Consider the following 11,071-nt stretch of genomic DNA (forward strand, 5'->3'; position numbering starts at 1 on the left):
AATAGTAATAGATAAGATTAGCATAATATTTATTTGCTCCGTGTATTTCATCCCATTCTTCAAATTTATTCATTCAAATGCACATCTGGTTCAAACGTTAGTTTGGTGAAAAATCATGGTTTTGTTATTCGCTGATTCTGAGCACTTTTAGCGAAGAATTTGCTTCAAATTATCAATCAATTACTACAAATTACCAATATATGATAGGTAATTTCATGCACTGGCTGCTGTACTAAACCAAATTTATTTTGGCACAGCAGAAGTTTGTAAAAATAACTAATGTTCCAAACCCACGAGAAAGAAAGGATAACTGTTTGGGAATGAATATCGTTCTGAATAATGATAATTCACTAGCCATTTTCATTCACCATTAGTCATTTGCCTTCGTCATTATCATATGTTTCAAAAATGAATCATTTCCGTTGCGTCTAAGCATTAGCTGATATGTAGACATATCATTTAAATAAGGTTTATTTGTTCGTGTCCGAATATCGATGAAGAAAGATGATACCAAATTATACATTTCGATAATTCAGTTTCCTGATATTTTACGAATGAAAATAAATTAAGGGTTTCAGATCAGCTTCCTCAACTGCGGATGCCTACAGAGTGTTGCAAGCCATAAAAGTGAAATTTATAATGTCTGTGTCGCGTATGTTGACAAAGTGATGACATTTTTATTTATTATAAGTTATGGATTGAGGGATGGATAACTATTTACATATATAAAATAAATTATAGTTTGAGTCCAAATTAATTTCACGGAGCTCCTACGAACGCACACTCTAACTAGTGTTAGCGACCAATAATCCCGCGCAACTCTTCCTCTCTCTTCACTTCACCTCCTTTCAGCCGTGAGGCCGGAATAGCTACGTGGAGGTTAGAGGCATGGCAGTCTGATTTCGTGATGTATTTGTTCACTGTTTGTTTACATGCAGAATTATCTTTGCAAACAGATATATATATATATATGTAATTTAAAATCCTGATAAACAGTGTAATCAGTACAGAAAGCAAATAAACAGTAAATTATAAGGAAAGCACTATCTTTACCAAAGTATCTAATTTCAATATTTCATTGATGAAATTTAGTGTTTTTCCAGTTATTATTACAAACTACTGAAACTGACTGCAATTTTTCTAACTAATATATCATATTTAGCTCCGACTTGCTCTTTTGAAAAGAATTGATGCCTTTGAAAACTGTTTACGTGATACACTTTCTTAAATTTAAAATGGTTTATGGAAATCGATCTCGTAGAAATCTTTTTTCATCTTTTTCAAAAATTACGATTAATTTGATGAAGTCCCAAGTTGAAATCATTTTGTTGTTTTGCTTTTATTCAATGGCAAATTGAAATACCTTATAAAAAACGTAAAAAGTTTTAATTTCTCCTTTTTAATCATTATTTAGCTAGGCTCTATTACTATTAGTCATCAAATAAATATTTACATATGTGAATCTTTTACAGAAATATTTTTATTTGATTAATTATATTTAATATATTAATCTATGTAATATATTGATATAGTATATTTCAATTATTTTAGATTAAAATAAAAGATATTTTTTATTTATTTTAATCCCCCAGATAAGGATTTTGTTTTATTTTTTAAAAAACGCCTGAAACTTAATGTAAAAATGTAAATGTAAAATATTTACATAATTTCTAAAAAAGCTACTCAAAAATTTTGTCCAAATTATGTTTAAATACTTACAGGCTTTTTGTACAAATAAAAAAAATGAATAAAAAAATCAAAGACATCGCTGAACTTTGTTCCTCATCAGGAAAGGAATTTCTACAAACAAACGGAGAATGATATAAAGTATATAATTCCCCATTTTTAAACCAGATAGCATCATTGTATCTGTGCTAAGACGTAAAACAAAACAATCATCTTCAGAAAGAGGAGGATTAACTTATCCATAGAGGTTGAGTTCGTATTTAAATTGCAAATAACTTCGCAAATGTCTTAAAATATAGTAAAGTGGTATAACTAGAAAAAAGAGCACCTTATTAGACTTTAATTAATATTTGAAAGTAAAGCTATTCTAGAAACTTTTTTACAATTGAAATTTCTGAACATAATGAATTGTAGATATTTTTTTAGCAAAACGATGACTGAAACCGAAAAATCATATAAATGACTAGAACCAACCAAATAAAATATATAAAGAAAATGAAGACATTTAAATAATCTGACATGAAATATCTAATTCTAAAATCTAAAATAGATGCATCAATACATACTTTCATGATAAATAGCAAGTAAATGAAACATGTAGGAAAAACTGTAAAGAATTGCATATATCTTCTACCAATTCTCAAATATTGATTTAAGTCTTTTGTAATATTGAAAAAAATTTGAAATACCATTTAATTTCAAATAAAAAATGGGAAAAAAGTAGGGAAATAAATATTATTTTAAGAAAAGGAGAAAATTATTACAATTTGAAAGAATATTGGAGAATATTTAAAGGTAATCATGCTTTTATGTTTCTACAATATAGAATTTCTGTGTGCAAAAAATTATTTGAAAATAAGATGATTACACATATAAATTGTCATATTTACCAAAAAAAAATTCTTTAAGTATGAAATTCACATGCTAATAAATAATATCACTTTTAAACCACACTGAACAAATTTTAATTAACTAAGGAAATTTTAATTTTCTTAAAGTACACTTGTAATTTCTTATGAACATTCTAGTTGAATCATCTTATCATCCTGAAAAATGGTCCCTCAAAAGACCATTGAATCTATATCAATGCTTTTATAAATTACAAGATATTATTGAGTAGTTGACATGGTATTCGGAATTCCATGTATTCTTCAATATTTCCCAAAATTTTGCAATATGCAATATTGTGGTGCGACTATTGCTCGCCGTTGGTCGTTTTACAGTGTAACTATCCTATTGTTACGCCTTTTGTTTATTAAAATACTTGTATAGTTATTTAATTCGTATGTCTTAGCATGTGCACACATTTTGTGTAAAGTATTTCCCTCCTTGGATATTCGTTTCTGTATATTACATTTTCTCAAACAAAGATTTTGCTTAAATGGCAAACATTTTGAAATACAAGAGAAGTGAAATAGATAGTTACGAAAGCGCTGTTTAAAATATCATTAAAGAGAAGACTTGTAATCCGTATTTGTAGTTTTTATTATAACATAGCAAGCACTCTATTACTGCAAAGGATTGTTGCTTCAAAAGAAATGCCAGATAAACAATATCAATTTCTATTCATTTCCCCGTAAATAAAATAAGCAGTTCAGTTTCTAAACACAAAAGTATATCTATTTCAAGCTTAATTATCATGCGTATATATGAAACTTTTAAAAACTAATTTATTTTATATGTTAATATGCAAATTCGTAGTGAATTATTAGACGGACTGAAAGCATAATATTCACTCTAGCTTCACTGATAGCTATGACATTTATTCTTTCTGGCTGACTGAAATGGGATCAGAGGAAGGAACTGAGATATAAAAGTAAAATTTCTTGAAACATGTACTCGCGGAAAATCTATTATCTAGTACCGTCGAGATGTCGCGATTGCTGGATGAAGAAAATTCTGCTGTAAAACACTATTACTGAAATTTTTTTTTAAATTTTGCCTTTAAGAAGCAGGTTATTATTTCGTAATTTTTTTCCTGCATTACTTACAAATGCATTACTATTATTTTCCTGCATTACTATTTTTAATCTATATTCCATCTTCTAATGCATTATATCATCTAAAAGTTTTACTAATTCAGTGGGATACGTATATATTTTTTCAAAAAAATATAAGAAATCATATTGGAATTCAAACTCGAGTTAGTTTTTGTTATTCTATGCAGTATTTTAGCTGTAAAAACAATTCCACTTAAATTTTTTATTATTATTTTCAACTATTTATTACACATTATTTCAAACTACATTTCACTCCGTCGATGGAAAAAATCTTGATTATTTCCCATGCTTTAGAATTTAATCTGTAAAACACTATCATTGAACTGTTTATTAGGCCTTTAAGAAGCAGTCAAAATTTCAGCAAATTCAGCAAGAAATTTTCCTTATTTTATACAAATATGAATAACTTATTTAAAATCTATATTCAGTCTTGAAATGTACTATATCTGAAAAAATTTACTAATTCAGTGGGATGTGTATATTTTTTTTAAAAAAAATATAAGAAATCAAAGTGAATTTTAAATTCGTATTAATTTTTGCTATTCTATGCTGTAAAATCAATTGCATTTAAATGCAAAAATGATTACAAAGACGAGAAATTTTAATGGTTTTTTTTATTATTATTTTCAACTGTTTATTACACAATATTTCAAAGCACGTTACACTCCACTGCAGAAAAAAATCTTGGTTATTTCCCATGCTCCAGAATTTAATCCTGTTATCTAGAAAAAGTTTAAAATGAATTACATAAAGCAAGAAGATTCTGAATACAAAACACGAGTTAAGTAATACGTGATTTAAAAAAAAAATGAATATAGTATTTTTTTTGAGATTTAGTAAGAAATAATTTTATTTTTCAAAATCTTTAACACCTACGACCATAATCATTGCCCCTTAATTAATTTTATTACTGTGATATGTTCATTTAATAAAAATTATTGAGGAATTAATGTAATAGAGCTAAAATTTTACATGTAAATGTAATTCAGTTTATGTAAAAACGTTATATAAAAATCATATTCAAACAAAGAACAAATGTTGAATAGAAAATTTTAAAAGTTAAGTAAAAAAAAAAAAAAATGCTATAATATAATGCCCTGAAATTCTCTTAAATATAAAAGAATTTTTTTACAAATATAAAATCATTAAAATGAGTAAGCAGCTATTTTCGGAACAAAAATTTTGTTTACATTTGTAATAATTTGACGCATTTTTCACAAGGAAAGAACATATATATAACTACTGCGAAAAAACATCATAATAAGCATACTAGGTTATAAAGAACCTTAACATTAAATTTTAATAAATAAATAATTCAAATAAAATGTTTAGATGATAAACTAAATTTCTAGAAAATTTTCAAAGAAATGTATTATATTTTTAAAAAACATCATAAATTTTGTAAAAATAACAGTGTTTAAGCAAATATATATATTATCACAAAATACCTTCAGTCTTTGAAAATTTCTTATTACATTAATATCCTGATTCCTAACGTAGAACCTAATTTTTCAATATAAGTATTAAATTTGTTTTATTCAGTTTTAGTCAAAGTGCATCGATTATAGTAGCAATACAATACGAATTTTTTGATTAATCGCAATTATTTAGTCTTTAAATTAATTTCATAAAGCATTAATAATACCTAATATATACACAACATTCTTCATGAGCTGTTTTATTAAAACTATATGCCGTTTTAATACACACACACACACACATATATATATTTATATAATATTTCGACTCTAGAATAAATGTATGTCTATGTATTTAAAATATGGCCAAATCTTTTTTAAAAATCTTTTGTAATAAAAAAAGTAGCAGTTATGTCTTACTACATGGAAATTCTCATCATCGTCGACCATATCCACCGGCACCTCCGGCAGCTGCTGCACCGGCTGCAGCAGCACCACCACCAACTCCATGGGAATAAACAAGACCACCGGCACCTCCGGCAGCTGCTGCACCGGCTGCAGCAGCACCACCACCAACTCCATGGGAATAAACAAGACCACCGGCACCTCCGGCAGCTGCTGCACCGGCTGCAGCAGCCCCACCACCAACTGCATTTGGATAAACAAGACCACCGGCACCTCCGGCAGCTGCTGCACCGGCTGCAGCAGCCCTACCACCAACTGCATTTGGATAAACAAGACCACCGGCACCTCCGGCAGCTGCTGCACCGGCTGCCGCAGCACCACCACCAACTGCATTTGGATAAACAAGACCACCGGCACCTCCGGCAGCTGCTGCACCGGCTGCAGCAGCCCCACCACCAACTGCATTTGGATAAACAAGACCACCGGCACCTCCGGCAGCTGCTGCACCGGCTGCCGCAGCACCACCACCAACTGCATTTGGATAAACAAGACCACCGGCACCTCCGGCAGCTGCTCCACCGGCTGCAGCAGCCCCACCACCAACTGCATTTGGATAAACAAGACCACCGGCACCTCCGGCAGCTGCTGCACCGGCTGCCGCAGCACCACCACCAACTGCATTTGGATAAACAAGACCACCGGCACCTCCGGCAGCTGCTGCACCGGCTGCCGCAGCACCACCACCAACTGCATTTGGATAAACAAGACCACCGGCACCTCCGGCAGCTGCTGCACCGGCTGCCGCAGCACCACCAACTCCTCCGACTGGATAACCATATCCACCAGCACCTCCGGCAGCTGCTGCACCGGCTGCAGCACCACCACTGATAACCCCTCCGACTGGATAACCATATCCACCGGCACCTCCGGCAGCTGCTGCACCCGCTGCAGCAGCACCACCAGCTACTCCTACTGAATGACCAAGACCACCGGCACCTCCGGCAGCTGCTGAACCGGCTGCAGCAGCACCACCACCAACTCCATGGGAATAAACAAGACCACCAGCACCTCCGGCAGCTGCTGCACCAGCTGCAGCACCACCACCGACAACTCCTCCGACTAGATAACCATATCCACCTGAACCTCCGGCAGCTGCCGCACCGGCTGCAGCACCACCACGGACAACTCCTCCGACTGGATAACCATATCCACCTGCACCTCCGGTAGCTGCTGCACCGGCTGCAGCAGCACCACCAGCTACTCCGACTGGAGGACCAAATCCACCTGCACCCCCAGCAGCTGCAGCACCGGCCGCCGCAGCACCACCGCCATATTGGGCAGTTGTTGGCATTGAAAGGGCAACCAGCACTAGAACACTACAGATCTGAAATAAAAAAAAGAAGAAGAAATTATAATGAGGTGATGAGATTTGAAAATAAGTTTTTGATTAAATGTTAGTATTACCGTTTCGTTTGAATTAAGTTCATCCCTCTTTAGTTTATTCATTGACCTGTGAGATTTCATTTGTGATTCTCCTTAATGCAGGAATTTTACTATAGAATCTCGTGAAAATTAATGTCAGTTTTCCCCTAAACTATTTTTAAATGAGTATTACCACATTTTTGCGTTACTTCTTTTAATGTTCTTTCATCGATTTCAACACATTTTTATTACTCCATTTTGGCTTCCTGTGTTCACAATACATTAGAATATTTTGAAGCCTAACTCTATGAAATTCTACATTTCCCTTTGTTTTCACATACAACCTATTAGGTATCTGAGCTTGGAATGTTTCAAAACTAAAAAGATATAGAGATCTGGCAATCAACAAAATTGAAACTGTATGTAGATATGTGGCTAACTGTAGAGGTTTCAGATAAAGTTTATGAAATTAAAAGAGGAAAGAAGATGGAAGGGAAAAGATATGAAAATCGAAATCCGTTTTGATTCACATGTTTCAACAAGAGGCAGTAATTGAATTTTTTGGTCTTGAATGAATATACAATAAATGCAATACTAATTATTAAAACTTAAAAGTTTAATGCGGAGGCAGAAAATTTATTGCATCTTATTGGAAAATTTACAAGCCATATAATGAAATTTAAATATCGATTTGCGAAAAGTTTTTATTACCCTTTTATGCATTAAATAAACAGAATCACTAAGATAAAATATTCTGTGCGATTAAATGACATTAAGTATTTATTTTATATATTTATTATGAATCAGAAAGAAATACTCAAAGATATTTTATACTAGCCTCCTCGAAATTGAGCTGGCTGTCCTAGGGTTGAGGGAATCAATGAATACTAGCAGTCTTTGATAACCATCTTATTCGATGTGATTGACAATAGTTAAATATTACAGTTAAATATTTTGCATTAATGTCTAACGGCTTCCACAGAAAAAAATTTGGAATTTAAATTTTGATGCACATACAACTCATTATATTTTAAAAGCTTTACATTAATGTGTATATAATTCTAAGAATTTTCCTAATTTTTTTTATCTATATGTTTTGATATCCAATTATATTTCAGGAAAGAGCTGTAATATTTCAAAATGGATACATTTTAAAATTTTTTCTCCATTTCTTGATTTTGAAGCTAAACCTTAATTGCAAGCACAACAAAATTTTTAAAAATTAGACTAAAAATGCGTTTTATACTGAAACTTTCTAAATATGGAAAAAAATAAATCGAAATTTGATATCTTGATCGCTAGCAACGGTTAAAAAAATAAGAATAAATTATTAGTAACTGCAACGAAATTATCTGAGGTTCACTTCAAAAATGAAATATATAGAAAAAAAAGGTACTTAAAATACCTTTTTTAAAATCTGATTAAAACGCGGAACAAACGTTATGCTACAAAAAAAAGTACAATTAAAAATTTTAATTTTTAGAGTTGTAAAATTCTATGAAAATTGGTTAAGTGCTACAATATTAAAAAAAGACATTACTGAAAAATACCAAATTTTTCGCTTAGTTAAAATTTGTGAAACGATAAAACGCCAACTATTTTGATACTTAATTTGCAAAACAATCTCAAAAAAACACGTTCTGACTCTTTAAAATACATTTGTGCTATGTTAGGTAGCTCTAGATCAAATAGTCATAGATTACAGAGCACCAGTAGACATACAGTATCACAAGCTAACACATACACATTAATCTTTATTATTAGTAGACATTGAAATGTGCATTTGTGAAACGATCATCTCTTTGCCTGGGTCTTTTTCTGCACCAAAACTTAACGATTGATGTAAAAACAAAATTTAAAAATCGATAGTAATATAATTCGTTAAATAAAGGGTTAAAAATAACTAAATTAAAAAAGTTTCATCACTAAGCCAGAATTTTACTACAAATTTCCATCTTTACTTCAGAATTTCAAGCAAAATTATTATAACTTGAGCCAACCACATATTTAAAATAATTTGCATCAATATAATTTATTAATCCTGGAATACTTCCGAGAGCCAAAAGAAATTATCTAATACAAGCTCAATCAATACAATCATATCTAACCACGTTCATAAATCAAGGATAGTTTGAATACAATAATACGTTTAAATACGTATTTTAAATACGTCATAGGTTTAAATACGTTAGTATTAGAAAAGATTTTCCAGCAATACACTCTCAAAACTGGCACTTTTCTTTAATTATTGTGATATCCGTTTTGAAAGTTTCTGAATGAAGATGACCACTTGTATTTGATTGATAAAATCTTATAATCATCCAGGCTCATTTTCACTTTGATGATTTTTCACCATTGACTTTTTCCTGCCACTTCTACTATTACACTGACCTCCCCCCCCCCGAAATGTGTAAAAGTGGACTATCACAAGGGTCATAATATGATAATGCCACAGAATAACGATATCCATCGCAACATGATATGCTAAAGTAATCAGCAAAAAATATCCATTCCTACTTTAGAATTTCATAACAAAACCCTTATTGGAATCAACAACATATCTAAGGCCATCTGCAACAGTATCATTCATGAAACTTGACATATTTCTATATGTTAAAAGTGGTGTTAGCTGTAATCCTTCTTCTTGTAGTATAATTAAGGAATGAAAGTATTCAAGAATTCATAATATTAGAGAAAAGTAATGAAGTGCTTTTTTTTCTTTTTTTGTTCAAATATCCATAGAAATATCAGAATAGCATCAAGGCAGAAATGACATCTTTCAGCAATAAATATGATAAAAGGGAAAGGGAAGTGAACTTTTGTAAGAGCTTTCAGAGAAAATCTAGCCTACATGCATGCATTGTTTGGAAGGGAATATTTTTAGACCAAGGCGAAATCAGTTCAATTATTGAGGGTGGTTTACATCAGTTGACTTGCATTACATAAAAGGAAAACTTTGAAAGCAAAAATAATTTCCTACAGAAATTATATACTATTTTAAAGTTCTGAAAACTTAAAAAAAAATGACTGTAAAATATATTCTATATCTCCATAATAGCTCAAGCATTAATTATGCTTATCAGTTCTCTACACTTGTGCAACTAAGATCCAAGTTAACTCAATGACGTGTTGAATCACCAGATCGTCTCTAAGCTTGAAAGATTAGCATGTAACTAAAAGAACATTTTCATTACCATTTTACAATCTCTGCCTGAAATAAGTCTTAGTAGGTTTGTGAAAACTTATAAATGACATAGTTAAAAAAAAGTTGAAAACAACTCGTTTTGAAACATAACTTAAAAATTTGAAAAGTATACATCTAAAATGTTAATTGTTAGTAAAAATAGTGAAATATTTTCTTACCAAAAGCTTCATATTTCCCATGATGGTAGACTCTTAACTGATGCTTAACTCTTAATTGAAGAATTTGCTGTCCTTTACTTGAATGACAGATAATATTCACATTTCCAGGAACTGTTGTATATATATATAGTAATGACAGTCATCATAAATGTTTATTTTTGATTGCGTACAAATCTTAATAATCCTTTACAAACACATTTTTATTGTTTGTTCACAGTAATAATTATATAAGCAAGCTCTAATTGGCCACGGCTCGGATCTTTCTAAAGTAAAATCGTGAAAAATAAACTAATAATTAAATTTATTTCTTACATTGAATAATGGTTTATCAGTCGCATTTTATTCAATAAAATTAAATGTTTGATTAATATTTATTTTTCGCATACGATCAAGGAAATTTCCATGCTTTTTCTGAAGTGAACAATTCTATAGTGTATAAGTAGTGGGGAAATTTTATTCATCGGTATTTGTGAATAATATTTGCCAACATAATGGAGGAAAATGGATAAAATTTTACCTTCAGAAAATAATTAATCAAGCCTTATTTGTTTTAATTGTTTTTTAAACATGAGAGACCATCGCCGCCTTAATTTATTTTCAAAAGATTTGCATTTTTAGTTTATTTATATTTAGTTTTATTATATTTTAAAACAGCACTAGAGCTATTTTGGGACGGACCTCGTAATTTTGAACCGTGGTCAGATGACGAGGACGACACCGGAGCTGGCACCCCCCTCTCCACACCACACCAACGGGAGGACGTTTAGCCCTGACGGA

At 31.4% G+C, this 11,071-nt stretch overlaps 1 protein-coding gene across 1 annotated transcript; it reads right to left on the reverse strand.

Annotated features, from left to right (window-relative positions):
• Positions 1-4,282: 4,282 nt before the first annotated feature.
• Positions 4,283-10,375, reverse strand: LOC129976381 (spidroin-1-like). Its single transcript, XM_056089913.1, has 3 exons — positions 10,295-10,375; positions 5,525-6,893; positions 4,283-4,408 (listed from the first exon to the last, which is right to left on the reverse strand). The coding sequence occupies exons 1-2, from the start codon at positions 10,313-10,315 to the stop codon at positions 5,541-5,543; spliced, it is 1,374 nt and encodes a 457-aa protein (XP_055945888.1). The 5' UTR covers positions 10,316-10,375; the 3' UTR covers positions 4,283-4,408; positions 5,525-5,540.
• Positions 10,376-11,071: the final 696 nt, after the last annotated feature.

Source organism: Argiope bruennichi, chromosome 7 (assembly GCF_947563725.1).
Source record: "Argiope bruennichi chromosome 7, qqArgBrue1.1, whole genome shotgun sequence".
Taxonomy (NCBI): Eukaryota; Metazoa; Arthropoda; class Arachnida; order Araneae; family Araneidae; genus Argiope; species Argiope bruennichi.